At 36.1% G+C, this 20,162-nt stretch overlaps 2 protein-coding genes across 5 annotated transcripts in view; both read left to right on the plus strand.

Annotated features, from left to right (window-relative positions):
• The window catches only part of LOC139982977 (receptor-type tyrosine-protein phosphatase epsilon-like), a 150,383-nt gene that overhangs the window by 61,032 nt on the left and 69,189 nt on the right, over window positions 1–20,162 (plus strand). For 2 of the 3 annotated variants that reach the window (XM_071996266.1, XM_071996276.1), the window contains exons 19-22: window positions 2,295–2,423; window positions 2,611–2,738; window positions 2,990–3,125; window positions 3,438–7,857. The exons of the other annotated variant lie outside the window; for it this stretch is intronic. In XM_071996266.1, the coding sequence (XP_071852367.1) occupies window positions 2,295–2,423; window positions 2,611–2,738; window positions 2,990–3,125; window positions 3,438–3,512 (468 nt within the window). In that variant the 3' untranslated portion in view covers window positions 3,513–7,857. Of the gene's footprint in view, window positions 1–2,294; window positions 2,424–2,610; window positions 2,739–2,989; window positions 3,126–3,437; window positions 7,858–20,162 lie in introns of those variants that run through there. 3 annotated transcript variants of the gene reach the window in all.
• The window catches only part of LOC139982983 (uncharacterized), a 39,542-nt gene continuing 32,851 nt past the window's right edge, over window positions 13,472–20,162 (plus strand). Inside the window, exons 1-2 of one of the 2 annotated variants that reach the window (XM_071996309.1) lie at window positions 13,472–14,106; window positions 17,819–18,142. In XM_071996309.1, coding sequence (XP_071852410.1) covers window positions 14,004–14,106; window positions 17,819–18,142 — 427 coding nt within the window. In that variant the 5' untranslated portion in view covers window positions 13,472–14,003. The remainder of the gene's footprint in view (window positions 14,107–17,818; window positions 18,143–20,162) is intronic. The other variant, XM_071996300.1, reaches the window with a different exon arrangement.

Below are 20,162 nucleotides of genomic sequence, written 5' to 3' on the forward strand. Positions count from 1 at the left end.
CTCCTTGGATTACACCTGCAATTTTGAAATCGATTAAACATAAGAACAAGCTCTATGTTAAATATAAAGAAAATTATTCCAATAACCGTAAAAGAGTGTATAGCAAATACAGAAATGTACTCACAACAGTTGTTAAAACTGCTAAGAAAATGCATTATAAAAATCTTATTGAAAGTAATAAAGATGACACTTCCAAATTATGGAAGGTTATTAACAATATACTCGGTAAAAATGTTAGCATTAATTGTAATAAAGAGTTTATTTGTAATGGTCAACATATTACTAATGCTAACGATGTGGCTGACGGTTTTATTAATTATTTTTCGTCCATTGCGAACACTTTGACTGATAAGATTCCTTTAAGTCACAGTAATCCCTTGCATGGCATTAATAATGATATAAAGCAGTCGTTTATGATGCTTCCAACCTGCACTGAGGAGGTAAAAGGCTATATTATTAAGCTTAAAAGTGGTAAAAGTCCAGGTCATGATAAAATTACCAATAATGTTATAAAGCATATTAATGATTTTATTGCGGCTCCGCTTGCTCACATTATTAATTGTTCGTTTTCTAGTGGAATATTTCCATCAGAGTTAAAAGTTGCAAAAATTATTCCTATTTTCAAATCTGGAGATCATAAGTTGTTTTCTAATTACAGACCTGTCTCACTTTTAACCACTATTTCCAAAATTGTTGAACGACTAGTGTATGACAGATTGATTAAGTTCATTGATAAGCACAACATTTTAAATGAACATCAGTATGGTTTTCGGAAAAACTATTCAACTTATCTTGCAGCTATCGACTTAATTGATAGTATATCATGTGGCTTAGATAAAAAGATGTCTACTGTTGGTATTTTTTATTGATTTATCAAAGGCTTTCGATACCATTGATCATTCTATTTTATTAAAGAAGCTTCTTGCTTATGGAGTACGTGGAATTTCCTATAACTGGTTTCAAAGTTATCTAAGTAATCGTATAAACTATGTATATTATAACGGAGTTACATCTGCAAGGTCCATTTGTAATGTTGGTGTTCCACAGGGTTCTATTCTAGGCCCACTTCTTTTTCTTATGTACATTAATAATATTTCTCATTCTTCTACTAAGGGAAACTTTGTTTTATTTGCTGATGACACTACAATCTTATTTCAGAAGGATAATATAACTGATGCAATTCTAGAAGCAGAAAAAGAGTTTACTCATATTATTAACTGGCTTAATGCAAATAAGTTGTCTCTGAATTTATTAAAAACTAATATTCTTATATTCGACAATAAATTACATGATACTACTAATATTCCCATCAATATTGATGGCACTATTGTATTAACCACAGCAACTACTAAGTTTCTCGGTACTATTATCGATTGTAACCTTCACTGGAAAAATCATATTTCATATATCTGTAGTAAAATTGCCAGTGCAAATGGAATTATTTATAGATTAAAACATGTTCTTCCGAAAGATACATTATTGACTTTATATAATACTCTAATACTTCCACACCTGAATTATAATTTACTTGCTTGGGGAGGTGCAAATAAATCACTGTTGCATAATTTATATAAACTGCAAAAACGTGCAGTTCGTAACATTTGTATTGCGCCGTATACTGCTCACTCGGGTCCTCTTTTTAAGAGTCTGAACGTCTTAACTATTTTTGATTTATTTGATTATCAGCTAGGTATTTTTATGTTTAAGTTTAATAATGGAAATCTTCCTCCTATTTACAACTCATATTTTCATTATAGATATAATATGCATCATTACAACACTAGATCTATGTATTCTCTAAACATTCCATATTCACGAACTAGACTTAGACAGTCCCAGATTCGCTCAAGTGGTGTTACTCTCTGGAATTCATTCTCATCTAATCTCACTGAATTGAATATTACTTTATATACTTTTAAAAATAGGTTGAGGAAAAAATTGATGTCGACTTCATATTACATATAATTACATGCATATTTAAACCATTCTTTAATGTTGCTGTTTTTCTTTTGTAATTAGCACATTGCTAATTATTTTTCTTTATTTCTTTTCCTTTCTTTTTGTAAGGGGTCAGACTCGAAAAGCTTTGCTTATTCTGACTCCTCTACCCATCATATGTATATATATATATATATACTGATTTTTGCATATCATTTATTATATGTAAGTATATTAATTTACTATTACTCATGTTATAAAATATGAATTAATGATTATGATGATGATGGTACAAATAAACTTGAACTTGAACTTTATTGTGTTTACACCTCTCTCTTCATTGTGTAATTCTACAGACTGCTGCAAAGTATTGGCCAGATTCTGGGATGATCACTTACGGATACATCACAGTGAAGTGTGTTAACACTGAAAGTCAAGATCTGTTCAGAACACAGAAATTTCAAGTCATGCACCAAGATCATCAGGTAATCTGAGAAATCATGATATAAAACATTTTTGAACATCTTTCACATTCTTTTATTAAATCAAGGTTTCTTTTTGGTACAATGGAATTGTTCTCTATGCTTTACTTGTTAAATAGTTTACCAAACCGATTTCATCTTTCATTGCAAATATCTACAACAATTTTCACTTGTTCTTTTTTTTTCTCAGGAACCAGTAATTGTGAATCACCTGACTTTTGAAGCATTTCTTGGTGATGAAGAAGATCTTCCTAGGATGTTAGATTTCATACAGTCAACTGGAAACGTAACATCTGGTCCTACAGTTATTCACTGTCTGTATGTATATTTGCTGATTTGAACATATTAGCAGGAAGAATAATTGCTAAGATTTTGGATAAATAATAGCGTATTTAAAAATTGAACATTGCTTAAAAAGCACAATTCTACAGCACTGCATTGCACAAGACATTAAAACAAACAGTTAGTAGTGTTGTGATAGACAAGTTTGCCTTCTTCATGTTTAGAATGCATGCACATAATTTAGCAGTAATTCAGGAGAGACTGTATTTTTCTAATTTTCATTTCAGAAATGGAGTTGGTGTCAGTGCTGTGTATGTTACGGTTAAAGCTCAAATCCAACGTCTGGAGAAAGAAGGCGCTTGTGATGTTTATCTGGCTGTGCAGCAATTGAGAAGGAAAAATGTGAACTATATGTTATCACAGGTAAATTTTTAAATGAGAACTTGCTTTAAAAAAGCATTTCTTTATATTTAGCATACAATAAAAAAAAAACTTTAAGATGCATGATATTGAAGAATACATTTAATGCTTGGAAATACAGAGAAATTTCATACAGTCTTACTGATTCTGCTTTTCCTTATGACTGATAAATTGGAAGATCAGCTTGCCATCTTTAAGTTTGAAAACGATAAAATTCACACATATTAATAAATAATCTTATTCCTTCCAAGTAGGTTTCAATCTTTACAGGACCTACATCAAACAGACTGTTCTTTCTAAATTGTTCAATTTCAGGATAACTACATACTGTGTCTGAAGTTACTGAGGTGTTATTTGAACAACCAAGATGACTATTCTGTGATATACTGAGAAGACACTTCATATATTTATGATATTCTTTGACATCTTTTAGATGGAAGCAAAAGAAGGATATCATTTTGTTTTGGATCTTTTATGCTTATTTTGACAAGGAAATAAAGAATATTTTTAGTATACTAAATTTGTTTTACGATTGAATCATTAATGAGTAATTTGGGATTACACTTAATACAACGATTGATAGAGCCTTTAGAGACAGGTCGTGACAATGAACCAAACATAAGCATTTGACAATACAGTACTCATGTATGGGAGTACACAATTATATCAGTACACAGACTACTGTTCAACTGTTGTTTACACGTGGGGAGACTCATTCCTACTATGTTGCCATAGATTTGGTCACAGCTGAAGCTTCTTTTTTAATACAAGGTAATACAATTAATCTCTCATTTTAAAATTTTCTATTCAGCTTTAATTAACCATAATGATTCTCACTGCCTGATGAAGGTTGACCGTTCTTGTCATGTACATTCTCTTGCGCGTATGTGAATCTCATTAGCTTACTTAGAAAATATGAAAGATTTTGGAATGAAAATACTTTTTGAATGTTATTGTCATTGCCAGATTTGGCTTTGATAAGTAAAGCTGACAGCAATGAAGAGAAGAAATGAAATTCGAAGTCTGCCTGTGATGGCCAGCATGACATTGCATGACACTGCAAAAATGACCTGATATTTTAATTTTACAAGAAATTAATGAAAACAATTCAAGATCCTTAATAAAAATGAAAGGTTATCTAAAGCATGGTTAAAATTTAATTCTTTTCATTTGTGCATTGATATATAAACATGTATGATTTGTAATGTTTACAATTACTTAATTTTTGTCAACAAATCAATAACCATTCCTTCCCTTTGATATTATCATTTAGAATTAGAATCAGTTAGAATTGGCATAAGTCAAATGAAGCCTATAAATATATAAGTAAGTTAAATTTTCAATCGAAATAATTTTTTAAGAAAATGATGCATTGCTGATGGTTTGCTATGAATGTTACGTGTGTGAAGCTTGAAATGACTGAGTCATATGAGTTACAACACACGATGTCCTGTGCAACTTTTCCAAGGAAACACTGGATAACCCTTCAATGTGTTGTGACTATTCTATTGTGCGAAAACCTTTGTCGCCGAATTTTGCTTAATTCACTTCTTCCTTTGTATTAAAAAGCATTTATATCGCATGGGATAGTTTTACCCATCAAATGTAATCAACGTTTCAATCAGTTCATGTTAACATAGTCTCATGTAATATTACTAGTGGTGTTTATGTTGAAATATAATGAAGTCAATGCAGCGCTGTTTCATATGACCAATATCAATATGATGTCATCTTTCTGGAAGCATCTACATACATCTTCCAAGTTTTAGTAACCGTGACATGAGACCAAAGACCCGCTCCTAGAATCTTTGAACATGACCTTTGACATTTTCAGTTCAATTACATGCGTGTGCTAATCATGGGAATCCATTTTTGTATTGCCATGACATACTCTTATTTTACAGTTAATTGTAGCTTGATTTCGTAGAGAAATGAGCACTCAGGGGCGGGGTTGTGCGGCCTGTTTTTCTTTTCTTTTTATCATATTCAGAACATTCTGATGAAATTTGCATTCAATTCCTATGTATCGTTTCCAAAATAAGATTATTTTGAGGTTGACCTGTTTTAATACAAAAAGTGAACTTGAAGCAAACAGATGTGATGTGAGCTGTACACTGAGAATTTGTTTTATTTTTTTCAAACCTGATCCAACTGTTGTCAGAATCAGTTGCATTATCATAACATATGAATACACTGGTCATTTTAGATATCGATAACTTCACATACCCTAAAGCAAAGAAAGAACCCTATCCCGATCCAAGGTAAACAAATGAAGTGAATATAATACAGAAAATACAGAAAATAAAATAAATAAAAGACAAATGTATTGTTTTCTCTGAACTATGCTTTCATTGTGCATCAAAAAACCTTTTGCATCTTCCTTGTTAAAATACGGTTAATAAAAACTTAAATACTATGATGCACAAGCATGAAATGTACAGCTACTAAGACATACATGTATTAAGATATTAACGGCTTAGGGCTCCGTTTCATATATCAATCATCACAGGTCTTCTTTTGTAGCACTGATTGAATATGTAAATAAACTACCATTACTGAATTTTTTTGTTTGCAGAATGGTTTCATTGAACCAACTGTTGATGTGATGATAAATGAAACAATCATGTGTTTCCTTTCAAGTAACAAGAACACAGAAAGCTTATAAGGATTTTCTGATGGCTGACTTGCGTTGCAAAATTGTTTAAAAGAATTGTTTATCGCGAAGATACTTAGTAAATACAGCGGCATGGATGAAGCCATCAGGTCACTTCAGCTAAAAATGTCTGATTGTTTTCAGAATTTTGTATTCATTTATACACAGAGGAAATAATATTTCTTCCAAAAAAAATATATTTGATGAATTTCTAAGTACATAAGACTTTATAGCTGAGCAAAGGTATCAGGTTTCAAGGATAGATCAACAAGAAGATAATAGTAGCATAAGTAAAACGTTTGAAGAGTATTTGTCAGGATGATATCACAGTCTTCCTACTTTGATCTGTATTTGTATTTGAAGGTCTATCCTTTCAAAATATGTTACATTCAATAAATTATACCTTGAGTTTGGGGGGAAAATGAGATGGTTTTCAAGTAGCTGTTTGGAATATTTTACTCTTCAATATAAGTGTCACATTGTTTGTCACCACAAAATCCTTAGAAGTTCTTATCACAAGAACTGGTGCAAACATTAAAAGTAAAGAGTGTAACAATGGACCCTGTTAGAGAAAATAAATGATTGGTTCATAATGAGTTTTACAGAATGGTTAATAGTATTTATCATTGATGACATATTAAATTAATACAATGGTTTACAATGCTTAAAGCTAAGACTTTTATTCTTTGTGTTTCTCTACAGGTTAAAGTAGTAATTCCTTCAACTGCAAGTTTTGCTGAATTTGCTACACTATCCACCTCAATACATTTTGGAACTGAAACCCAAACTGCATATCAAATGATCGAAACACAAGCTTTGCCCAATTATGTAAATAAGAGCAATCAGTTACTTAAACACAGTAATCTCTTAAATAGATTACAGTGTATCCAAGTATGTGTGGATTAGAACTATCCAAAGCAGATCAGCATGTTGTTTTATATCATGCCATTCATTTTGCAGAGTTGTTGACTCAAGTCAATGACTTGGACTCGAGTCGTAATCTTATCAAATTGTTACTTGACTAGACTTGACAATAAAAGAATTGTGAGTTGTCGATAAATGAAAGTTGACTTGAATAAACTTGAATTTATTTGTAGCGTTCTCTAGTTTAATTCAAGTGTGTTCCAACTACGAATGTAGTATTGGTCTTCTCTTTCTGTTCTTCTTCTATTTAAGGGAAGGAACATTAGAGGTGTCTCAAGTTGCAGAAAGTTTGATGTATACCAAATATTAAAGAAACGTCCTTTCTCAGATGCATGTAAACGAATATTATTTTTTTTATATGATTAATATTGTTATTACTATTGTTACTATTATTAGTATTATCATTATCATGATCATTACTATTGTTTTCATAAATGTTTACTTATTTACTCAGTGAGCAGACAGAATAGACCTTATTCCTTATCGAATGAATTCGAAATATAACACATTCAAATATTTACAATCATTCTTAACTGTTAGCATGCGGTAATAATATCGAAATGAATGAAGTAATCAAATTATAGGTTCGATTCCATTTGCTTGTATTTTTGGTGAGTTGTTTTATATATTCTTTTTTATGGTGGTCTCGGATAAATATATTTCCCCCTTTGTTGGATAATGGGTTTTTTTTGTATTTTGTTTGTTTGGGTTTATTCTTAGTGTTCCTTTTGGTTTCGGTGACAGGAGAAACTTGTGCAGTTATGATGGCATGGATGTGTGTGACGTCTTGCTTGGAAACATGATATCTCACGAAGGGCAACTTTGATGAGACTCATACTTAACACGTATGTGCCCAATAATAAGTAAGATTACCTTATTGGTTTTTTCGTGTGGTCAAAAGTCGGTTGAGGCCACCAGAGGTCAACTGAAAATATTGTAAATACGATATCTCAAGATTAAACTGACTCATCTCATACTTTGCAATGTGGATGCCCGTATTAAGAACAAGAACCCTATTTTTTGGGTGGTCAAAAGTCATTTGGGGTCACCAGGTGTCAAACCTTGTAAACCTGTTATCTAATGAAAGGAAGTATGAATACGTCTTTATATGTAGCATGTATAATGCTTCATATTGAGTACAAGAACTATACTGTTTTTGTTGAGGTTACATGAGGTCACCACACGTCAAACAATGAAAATTTGTAAACAGGATATCTCACGATAGGAGGCATAATTCGTGTGGATGGGTAATATTGAGTAAACTAATTATGTTGTTTAGTAGAGGTCAGGCGCATCTGAGGTCGTCAGATTGAAATCTTAGTAAACACTTCCTGAGTGTGTGTGTGTCATGCCATTGTGTAATTGTACATCGAAATAGTAATTCAGGCCTCTTTTATTATAAAAGCTATATTTGGGTTTCAAACTTTACTCATTGTCTGGCGCACCGAGCAAGGAAGTAGTCTCACTGACGGATTCCGCTTTTATATAAGTTTATATTCAATCTGTATTCAAGATATCAAGAAAATAATCAAGATATTCATTTAAGAAGAGCGCCAACACTTCGCAACACTTCCTCGTGCAAAACAAACAATAAGCCTAGTTAAACAAGAACACATACAACCTACCCAACCCGAAATCAAGAAAATGACTGATGTAACCTTCCCAAGGCTTGCCAAACCAAAGAATATTGACAAAAACAATACGCACACTCACGCACGACCCCCCTACAGGTAAAAGTTATCACCTGACCCCGCAAAAACAGCTGGGTAGACACAGTTGTCGATTATATACTCTGATGATTCAGTACGTAGCGTACACTGCTAACTGTTAGGCCCGCAAACATAAACCCTAAAGACATGATCGAAGTTATTATAAGAAATTATACGTGAACATTCAAAGAGAATACCTACTTCTTTCGCGGAATCAACCAGCAATTCTCAAAAAAAAAATTGATCACTTCGTATATGCAATGTAAATAAACGCGAAATAACGACAAACTGGTTAGCGGTGAATACGATCAAACAGCTATAGGTAGCTATAACTATATCTTGTTTTCTAGGAATCAAAACTGGGCGATCCCTCGGACGCTGATCGCATGATACACAGAATATTGTCGCATAAATATCTCAAATTTCTACACCATGATCTAGCTTTTGCTATATTTGTAACAACGTACACTTCTGTAGTTTACGGGTTATGACAGAAGAAAATAAAGTTCACATCAATTTCTAGAACTTGTATCTTCGTCACAGAATAGCTCCGTTTCGATGTCTATTGAATAATAAATTACAGAAATTGCGTCCCGCGTATTTGTGGTTCAAGGTAACCTATATATTGATTATCCACTTTAGCAAAGTTTAAACAAGCAAAATATTATCTAGTGGATTACCCTCCATGGACTTTTCATGCATACACACTTGATATTCCTCATTTCCTCGCCACTAGTATAGACACAGGCTAGGCATATACATAACTTCGTAGACGAATTGAACAGCCTCAGACAATTTTTCCGGTGTTGTGGTCAAGTGGATAAAGGCGGTGGTATTTGAAGCAATGACGCTTAGCAATCGGAGGTTCCGCGTTCGATAGGCCTACCCGGCCGCGAATATCCCCCCCCCCCCCAAAGAGGTTGGCAATTACAGCGTTTTCGGCCAATTAGATTGCTCGTTAAGTCAACTCCAATAATGACCACAGCTTGGAAGTTCGAAGACATACACTGAATAACACACTGAGAATTAATTAAGCCCAGTTACGGGTTTCCCTTCAAACGCCCTAAATTTTAATGTTTGGATCACATGTTGACATTACTTATGATACATACGCTACATTCCATTGGGTTCGTGTTTACGTTATCTAATATTCGTGAGACGTTCTATTGAAATCGGAATTCGTTTCGTGGAATGGGTACGCTAAAACCAACTTCACGACACGAGTTCACGCGTCTTGAATGAATATACGCAAAACAGCATAGTCTGCAGTATGATATATTTCCGTCACTGCACTGCCTATTGCTGGCGTCACACTGTCCCGAAGTTGACATCAGATGGACACACGATAAAGAAAATGTTCAAATTCGGCTCTGATCGTAAAAACATCGGGCCATTCGTGAGGGCATCTTAAGCCATCGTATGACCTCCGGTGGAGTTTTTCAGGCTCCGGCAGCAACTTCGTGAGTGGTGGCAAAATCTTAGGCATGCCAAAAAATTGCCCGAAGACCTTGCGAAGGTTCATTTTCGTGTTGAATTCGTTTGTCCATTTTGCCCTTCGTAAGGCCATCGTGAGGGCATCTTATCAAATCGTGTCATCTTCTTTTTTACTTCGTGTGATCATCGGTGCCATCGGGCATTTTCGCCTCACGAAGACAATACGAAGGAAACAAGAAGCTGCCCGATTGTCTTATGAAGGTAACACGAATACGTGAAGCCCTCGCAATGCCGTCGAGTAACCATCGTATTATAGTACGATGACATCGGGATGGGACCACGGTGTCGGCGAAGACAGCCGAATTTGTGAACCTCAAGCGTTTCCCAGGTGTCATGGTAACGTGGACATATACAGGCCAGCCTCAAAGAATCTTCCTCAGTCAGTCCTAAGCAACTCTACAGAGTAGAGGTGTGTGTAACTCCCAAAGCTACAATCACAATCACAACTAACCACAATTCAGTTCCTGCAGAATGGCATACTTTGGTGATGAGACAACCAGGAAAAAGAAAGCAGCAGCATTGCTTCTTTTGATGTACCTCAGAGAACATGATGAGCACTTCTTACAGGCCCAGCACCTCCTCTTACAATAACAAAGCATTATTTTATTTCACTTTGTCATTTCTTGCTATTTGCCTTTTTAGCATTCGACAATGTACTTATCAATACGTCGTCGTGTAGCCATCGTGTGGCATTCGTGTGTCCTGCGGGTACACTACTTATATAGAAATGCACATCTTCGTGTTGCCTTCGTGTGTGGTTCGGGTGCCATCGTGTGGCTTTCTGTAGGCATCGTACTTCGGTTGTTGATTGGCTGTTGACCAAGTTCGGGGCCATCTTCGTGCGAAATTCAAAATTCCATATTCGTATGTATGTATGTATGTATGTATAAGTGATCTTCCCGCAAGCAGGAACTCGCGAAAGAAGCCATGGAGGCTTGTAGACTCGCAAGCTGACCGAAGCCAATCTCTCGGCACACATCCATTTAACGTCCATGTCGGGAAGTTGTTATTGAACAACACCCTTGCCAGACGACACACATTGCTGTCGGCGGGGAATCGAACCGGGGATCGGCCATCTGGTGTCAATTTCGCGACAGTGTGACGCCTGCATATAGGCCTACAGCACATGTTTGAAGCACCCTGTACGAAACTTTCACTGTGCGATGTTATCGAGTAATGCCTTCACAGAAAACTTCGAACAAACATCGATAGTAGATCATACAGTCACACCAAACTAGTGTGCTATGTATCTCTAACCCAGTTCCAAAAAAACGAAAAGCCTCGGGTAATTTTGAACTGGTATATCTTCGTTGCGAGGATGCAGACATACTGGTAACCTCGAAGTGACGGTTTCCATGGTGATGACGTAACTTTTCCGACCATTCATGAGCGACAATTTACACACAATTGCAAACCTGTTTGGAAAAAAAAATTCCCTACCCGGCCGCGAATTTCTTTTTCCTGAACCTTTCGGGCAGTGTACGTGGAGTTTAGCCAATCAGAGCGAGGCTGTGTTGATGACGTACTACAGTAAAGATGGCGGCGTGCGTATATTTGTACAATATTTGTGCAATATTTGTACACAGTGACAGTAGGCCTACAGCATTAGGAAATTTTATGATCTAGCTAGACTAGAGGCCACGGTAGCTATTACTAATAATAATTGGACACCTAACGGAGGTCCGATTGCAATCAAATAACTTTTCCCATAGCACCTCCTTGTGAGAGACGAGGTCCAGTAATTAACGGTTTATTGTGAAAACTGCCAAATATTTGTTGTAAACTGATGAGCGAATTATGTAAATAAGAGTGCAAGTATACTGCCCTTGTTTTATTATGCAATAAATCCTCTCTTTTTAATTGTTCCAGAATGAATATCTGTTTCCCTTGTCTTTTATTCTAGCCAGTCATCTGCCTTTAAATTGGGATAAACTTTCCTAAAACGGATGTACCACATTTTGGGGCTGAGACCGATTTCCCTCTAATAAGATCTAGAAGGAAAATAAACAAAAGAAACTATATATATTTTCGCCACACTATCTTCGGAGTTTCATATATAAGATGACCATGCACTAAAACCATGACATAACTTATAATATCGATTTTCAATTCATGATATAATACTTGGACATAACTACTTGGACATGAGAAAAAGTGGAGGAAAAATCCACACGGGGCTCGATTTCGCGGTCTTTCGTTTTCCACCTTATGTTATTGAAGCGACGCATTTACACGACTGACCATCTTTACTGAGTAGTACGTCATAAACACAGCCTTGCTCTGATTGGCTAAACTCCACTTACACTGCCCGAAAGGTTCAGGAAAAAAAAATTCGCTACCCGGCCGGTTCATAGGTGGGTTTTTCATCCAAATTGGAGTTAACATGTTGAAGCCACCCGACGTGTAAGTTGTAATCAATGAGCCCTTGCCGGCATCTACCACATTTGTGGTCGCTTAAGCGTCGTAAAAATTACAGCTAATTATTAATATTATAATGTAAAAAGGTTAAACCAGTAATTTGGTTGGTTTGTAATAAATGATGCCTTTTAATTGAATTAATTAAGTCTACAATATATGTGTCAACGTAACAAGAAGAGATCATTCACACTACATAACGGCGCTAGTTTAAAACTCAACGCTATTTTGATAGATGATGCCCGGTCAGTACCATTACTGGTCATAAAAAATACGCATCTTAGCGATCGCGACACCTCAGAGATTTGCGATGTTTTCAATGCAATTAGTGAGGGAAAAATAGGGTTTTAGAGCCAAATTCGTTTTTTTAGTTTTCACCAAAAACGTGCAAGCTTACGTACAACCATGAAGCTATTATAGCTCCATGGTACAACACTGCCTATTGTGACACCCCTCTGTAGAGTTTATCTCCATATTGTAGTAATACTATCATCTCCCTTTCATCAGGTTAATTATTGTTCTGTCTAACTAACATTAGCCTACTGTCCATCTGTCTCTTTTGTGTTTTCAGTATAAGTAGTCTGTTAAATTTGTTTCAGTTAATAGCCTCTGAAGATGATCCTGCTAGAATCAAAATGACAGGCCCTCTAACTTTTATTAACCTGCACAGGCATTTTACAGTAAATACAGTAAGCAGTTTCTTGACATTTCTTTATCTCTTAAATTTGGTTGCATTGAGAATACTGTACTGTTATTACGTTCTACAAGCTGCCAAGTAAATACAAATGAATTAATTAAGTCTACATTAAGTGTGTCAACTGAGTTTTAACCAACGTAACAAGAAGAAATAATGAATTCAAACTACATAACGGCGCTAGTTTAAAACTCAGCGCTATTTTGATTGAATCTAATATTTCCTTCCAAAGCATCCATACATTCACAGTTCTGGTTGAACGACCTTCTTCGGATTCTCCCGGGTTCTTTTCCGACATCATATTGGCACACATTTTCCATAGACGATGCTCCGTCAGTACCATTACATGCAGGGATGAGGAATTTTACTACAACATTTAATTTTTGGCATCAGGCATGTTATTTTCGCGTCATACATTTCACCTACATATACAAGTGTAGTGGAAATGTACTAAATTCGTACTTAATTCTAACTAGAGTCGACGCACGGAAAACGACATGGAGTGTTATGTGGCTGTTATAACTCGTATAACAGCTGCTTGAATCCACTTCTTCGTTATAGCGACAGCGACCTTCGCTGCAATTAGCAAATTGTAGCACCCAATTGTTTGTCGCACTTACAGCGTTGAGTAATATACAATGTGATGTGGTACGGTCACTGATCTACAGTGTAGATCAGTGGGTACGGTAGGTATACCGTACTTCCGTAATGAGCATAATCATGTCATATATAAACAGTTAGAAACGAAGTGGTAACACTAACAGTCAAACGCAATTTGAAAGGACTGAATTACTGAAGGATTAGTAAAAAGATTATACTGGAAAAAGTGATAGCAGTTGTGTAGCCTAGACCTAGGCTAACTTTTGACGTGTAGGCTACCTTGTTCTGAAAATTCCAGTGGCTATTCAAGGCTGAGTCTTGCAAAGTGACATTTGCCTGTAGCAAATATAGGCTAAGGCCATTTTAAATTACAAGGCCAGCAGTCAACCAAAATGTTGTGCTGGAGACTTCTTGGTCTCCGATTGACTCTGATCTGTTTCATTTTAGTATTGCTACGGTATTCTAAAGCTCAAACTGGAACATGTGGACGAAAAGGTAAGTGCTACTTCTCAAAGTTGAGAGTAGGCTTATGTGAAAAGAGATAGAAAAGTTAGTAGGTGCTAACTCAGGGCAGGTAGACCATGGTACAGTAGCTTAGGCCTCAATTGAATTACTTCATTAGCCTAATCCTAGCCTATGTGTCAGTAGGCCTAAATGTATTTCCCCTTCCAATACTGTAGCCCTATTGTCATTTAAGCTATAGGCCTATAACATAAAAAATGTTTCCTTAGGTACAGTAACAACAGACCTGTCAACCTGTTTGACCCCAAAATAGAGAGAATAAACTTTTTCAGGGCCAAAAAACCAGCAAAATAAGGGGAAAATAGGGAGGTTAATATTTTTCAACTGAAATTATATAAATACTCCTAAATACCGCTCATGTATAACTGGACATGTGTACGTGCACAGGATCGTAAAAAGAAGTATAAACAAGTACAATCGCGTATAAAATCGTCGACAACAAATTGCCGCGTAGACACCTCATATAATCCCTGTACGAGTTTATACGCATGTTATGCTACTGTGCTCAATGAATAGGGATTTAAGTCGCCGAAAGAATTAGTGAGATGTTTGAAACAGCCGTTTCTTAAATCGTAGTTTAAGACGTGATATTTACCTAGCATCGAAGAGGACGCAGGTAAAGTGTGTGCCAGCATAGAACTTAACTGTTTTTTGTCGTATACAAGTAGCCTACATGTGAACTGCACACATTCGGTACGCCGCATATATACAAACAAGTGACAACTTGTGCACCATGGCATATGCACAGTGCACGCCGTACTACTGTACTGTATTCAGGACCCGACCAAGGCCAACGTACAATAACGACATTGGGCTAAGTCTCAGAACTGACAAAGCAGCCTGATATTGGTTGAGAGTCCCGCACAGCACTGTGTCAGTCGTTACGTGTTTATAAACAGATTACACTTATTACGCGATAGGCATAGGACTAACTGTTGGCTCTTTTCAGAAATTTCGCAATCTTTTGCAACATTACAAAACCGGGAGAATAGAATATGAAACCGGGAGGCCGGGAGATTCGGGTAAAAACCGGGAGTCTCCCGGTAAAACCGGGAGAGTTGACAGGTCTGCAACAACTTCATTAACATGGGAAAAATCCAGGTAAATAATATATTCAGTAGAACACTTTCAACGGGGTGATGTTATACTGTTACACCAGGTAGAGAATTAAAATATATCGCAACTTATGGCAAAATATGGATGTATCAGTACCATGGTGAATGTCAAGCTGCTAGCTGCAAAGTGTGCCATTACATATATATGACAGAGTCATTTGTAATGTTTGGTACAGGTACAATTAATGTACTCTGCAGTTTACACTTCTCAATTTTATAGAATGCCAATTATTGCAAACCCAAACGAGGAAATGCTTTAGGTGCAAATCATGTAGGCTAAAATTTATGTTTTGGAGTTTGTGGTTTTACTACATTTGAAAGGTTTAATTTGGTCTGAATATTAAAAAAAATGACAATTTTGATTTTCATCATGTGTTACTGTACTTAAAACTACAAAAATGCTGGTCTCTGATCAAGACCCAGTAACATATTTGAGACCAGAAAGGTTCAAGACAGACTTCAGCAGTTCAAGACCAAGACCAGCAAAAAGAGGTCTAAAAACAGATCAGTCTGGAAATCTAAGCTTGCACGGGAAACCCAGTTTAGTACCGAAACCGATTTTTGACGACCAAATTTTGCTAGTACTATATTTCATCCGAAAAACCGATAATCATATTGGAAATGTAGGAAAAAACATTGATGATGCTTCTGTGTATCATTTGTTTACTTTGGTTTCTATTTACGGTTCTTTTTACAATATCAGTAAATTACAACAAGAAAGGTTTTCTGCTAGATGATATTGTCAGAACGATTGGCACACGCCATACACCAGTGCTTGCATATATTGTAAAGCAATTTGTTTGCAGTCTCTAATTGGTCATAATCAGGTTTAAACTTGGCCCAAGTCTCCGAAAATCCCAACCTACTCGTGAAGGGCAGCACCTGAACTCCCTAGGCGAGAAAATAAAAATTGGTTCATCGTGAATTGCACCACTGTGAAACTGTAATCGTTTTTCACCCAGCTACCTGTACCTCTCTAGATAATAATAATTGTCTTAATATGCACATATTGCATCTCAGACACAGAATCCTGCGTTCGTACTGTACATCTCTCCTTCTAAGTGTACATCCAACATATACCGGTCAATGTTAGGTTTTTTTTGGACCAACTTTGCTCTTCAGACAACCAAAAGGCCTATCTGTCCATGGGGTTTACAGAAAAATCCTTAAAAATTTGCCCTACCGATCAAGTTTTTATTCCTTTGGGCGATTTTGTCATAGCCAGCCTTGTGTACAAGTACATATAGATTCCATGAAAATTCCATACTGTACGTATATTGGTGGCAAAAAAGCTACAAAGTTTTCAAAATTTCTTTTCCGTTCTTCATCCCTCGCAAAATATCAGCTCGTTAAATCAATCATGCAATCACTTGAAGTTGTTGCTTTAGAAACAAATGAAAGTTGTCAGTACAACACACGTACTGTAATATGTTGAACACCTACCGATTCCAGTGATATTTCAGTGGGGCAAGACTTGCAGACTTAGTTAACAGCAAAATGTTACTAGCTTTGAAATGCGTGCATAAACTCTATCTTAGGGTGCTTTTACACTAGATTCAGAAATATTGTATCCAAGGACTATACAGAGTTAATCCGATAAATGTAGTAAAACAGATGGACTACGGTGCTGGACAGACAGTTTTGTAGTGGCTGAATGATCGAAGCCCAAGTTGATGAAACTGAGCTATACAAATTTATTTAAATCATAATCATAACTCATAGACAATGAGATAGCTTATAGGGTGTGAAGACTCGAGCAAAAAGAAACGTCTAATGTCGGTAATCTGACCTAGTTTTGAATGAGGTGTAACTGAAGTGTTAGACACCACCATCGATCCCAGAAAATACACACACAGCTTGCTACCATCGGTAATTAGACACTAGTGTACAGTCAGTTCATACAGCTGCGGTCAATACCCACAGCACAGTGTACAAACGATACAGCGATGGACATCTCAGGTCCAATTAAAGATAACAAGGTATCAGGTGTCATTACTGTCTGCATTTTGTAGCGACAAGAGAAAAAAACTTCACTTGCAAGCAACGGAAAGTTAACATTTTCAGAGCGCGGCACACGGTTTGAGGCGAGTCTTCAATGCCTTTAAACTGTACAGTTGAAAGAATAGTCCAGACCAAAAAGCAAACTACAGACGAAACAATTGAAAGGACGAAAACCTGAACCCAATTGTCAAAATCCCATCACAACGGCATATTTTATTCTTTAAGTTTATACAAATTCTAAAGTTGATTTGGCAAAATACAATTTTTTTAATGATTAAGAAACATCTATAGGCAGTATGAGAACAGAGCACACGTAATAATCAGCTAAGAGTGTTGTGACTTTCTAATACCCGGGGGGCAGGCACCCGGGTGGACACCCCCCCCAAAAAAAAAAAACTGAGAGAAAAGGGGGGATCTTGAGCGGGAGAAACTGGAGAAAGTCCCAAGTCCCCATCAAGGACCCTATAGGAGAGAAAAAAATGAAGACGCAACCACTCAGACCGGATGACAATGCTTAAAGAGATATCTGCAATTTATATTTCATCATTATAATATTGTTATTTTTTCAGATAAGGTTCAGATGACTGTGATGTCATTCAAGTCAAAAGATGCTGGATCTGTTTTTACTGAGCCGTTTCCTCACTTTGAGTGTTATCTTGGAGCAGGAGATGGTGATGCAACTGTGACTTCAATTAGAGCTTATAACACAGGAAATAACAATCCTGATCCCACAGTGAGTGATACCTTGATCTCAGGACTTCCTGCAAACATAGCTGGATATAATGTTTCAATTGCCTCTGCTAAAAACAATGCATTTGGTGTTTTCAATTGTACAGCAATGAAGGATGATAGAGAGGATACTACCATCATGACTATCTTCCTGCATGCTAATGGTGAGTTTAATAAATTAAGCTCAAATACACAATATCTGTTCAAAATTTGACTGTGTTTTTGTAACAATGAATTTGTTTCTATCCTCTGTATATATTGCAATAATTATACAACCAATTAAAACAATTAAGTCTAAGGTAAACCCCACAGAAAGATCACACTCATATATAGTATCATAGCTAATTGATGGAGTGCAGAAGCAATGAATTGATGGGATCAGTGAAAAAGTGTGGGTCAAAATTAGTTTCCATAAATATACTGTAGTAGCAGTGACCTAAAGAAGGTACTGTACTAAACTATAGAGAAATATGGAAATCCATTATGCATCCATGGACAATAGCCGAATCGTTTTAAAGATGTGATCTCACCAGCATCACAGTGTGTTTGAGAGAGCTGTCAAGACGTTAATCTGGAAGGCTTGCTCATTAGCACTGTGCATTGTCTGCCAATATGATATCCCCCATCCAAGTTTGACCATCTTAGTACAGGTATACAGATATTAAATATATAATGGTTTATAACAGAAAAGTCTTAAGGAATAAACTTATCGAACACTCAATTGTGTTAAAAGTTGCGAATACCGCCTAGCTACTATTGCCGATGACGAAGCCTGAAAAAGCAAAAACAATTGTCTTTGTGTGTGTGTGTGTTGTTGCTCAGCATGCCTACTACAGTATATAGGGCTTATATAAGCCCAATGAAATGTATTAAGTACAGTAGCTGAAATGCAAAAATAAGTCCAACATGAACATCTCAAAACTATGCATTAATCATCGAAAATCCTCTCCCTACAGCCTGATCACACATGCAAAACCTCTACTGTGTATTTGCAATATCAACTGCAAAGTACATCGACCGATGAGTTGCCCTTGGTCAATTCTTCATATGCATGTGCACTAACCAGCAGTGGGCCAATGCTGTAAACTATAAGTCCTTTATATACATGGACCTTCATCATATAATGTGTCTATGTATGTCATAAAAGTTTCACAAATAAAACTGCTGAAATATAAATTATGTAGCAATACAACTACAAGTTTGATGGGCCTAATTCCCAATTCGTCGGAGCCTTCGCGGCTTTCAACTGGGGTTACCCAAGTACAGATGCATGGTCAATGAACGTTGCAGTAACTTTCTAGTAGTGGGAATTGTGCAGAATTCGTACATTGGTAAACAATTTGCAATGAACCCACTGCATATATTATTGACAGAGTCTCAGAAAGTTGCCATGGACTCTTTGAAAGTCAAATGTAGAACTGTGTCACTTTCAGGTGAAACAAAATAAGTTTATTAAACAATCATGCATGCATGTAAACATTGTACAATGTGTGTATGACATTTCATTAAGTGGGTACATTACTCATAAACCAGGGAATTGAAGTCTGATAGCCACAGAAATAGCGGGGGGCAGATAGAATGCGTTCACAAATGGTTTTGAAATATACTAACAATGTCAACAACAAAGGTTTTGTTTGGAGTAACAAGAGTTTATTATTTTACATATCAAATTTCACATGTAATAAAAATTTTGCTGACACAAGCTTTTTTGCTGGTTTTGCTGACACAAACACTTTATCATCCTTCAAACTCACTTACATTTTGGAATGTATACTTCTATATTTCCTGTACACCTTTATAATCACACATTTAACAATTCAACACCATAAATGTGCAGTGTTGACATTAACCCCCCCCCCCCATATTAAAGAATTTGGATGTCTTTTCAAGTCAATCAACATAATTTTATTCTGCAGATTTCCAATATTGTTATTATTTAAATCTAAATGATCAACCCCAATAGTACAACTCGAGGGGCTTTTGAAGAATTTTCGCAGGGATGTGGGTCGCATAAAAACAAAATTTCACCGAGCGTTAACAGTATCGCAGGTGTATGGGCTAGGCTGTTACTGATGGGGTATGTTAGGGCGGGGGAAGATACTTATGTACAGTGATTTTCAAGCTCAAATATACCAGTCAGAAAGAGGAATTATCTTTTAACACTGCAATGCAAGGATCACTGGA

This window comes from Apostichopus japonicus, chromosome 2, assembly GCF_037975245.1.
Source record: "Apostichopus japonicus isolate 1M-3 chromosome 2, ASM3797524v1, whole genome shotgun sequence".
Lineage (NCBI taxonomy): Eukaryota > Metazoa > Echinodermata > Holothuroidea > Aspidochirotida > Stichopodidae > Apostichopus > Apostichopus japonicus.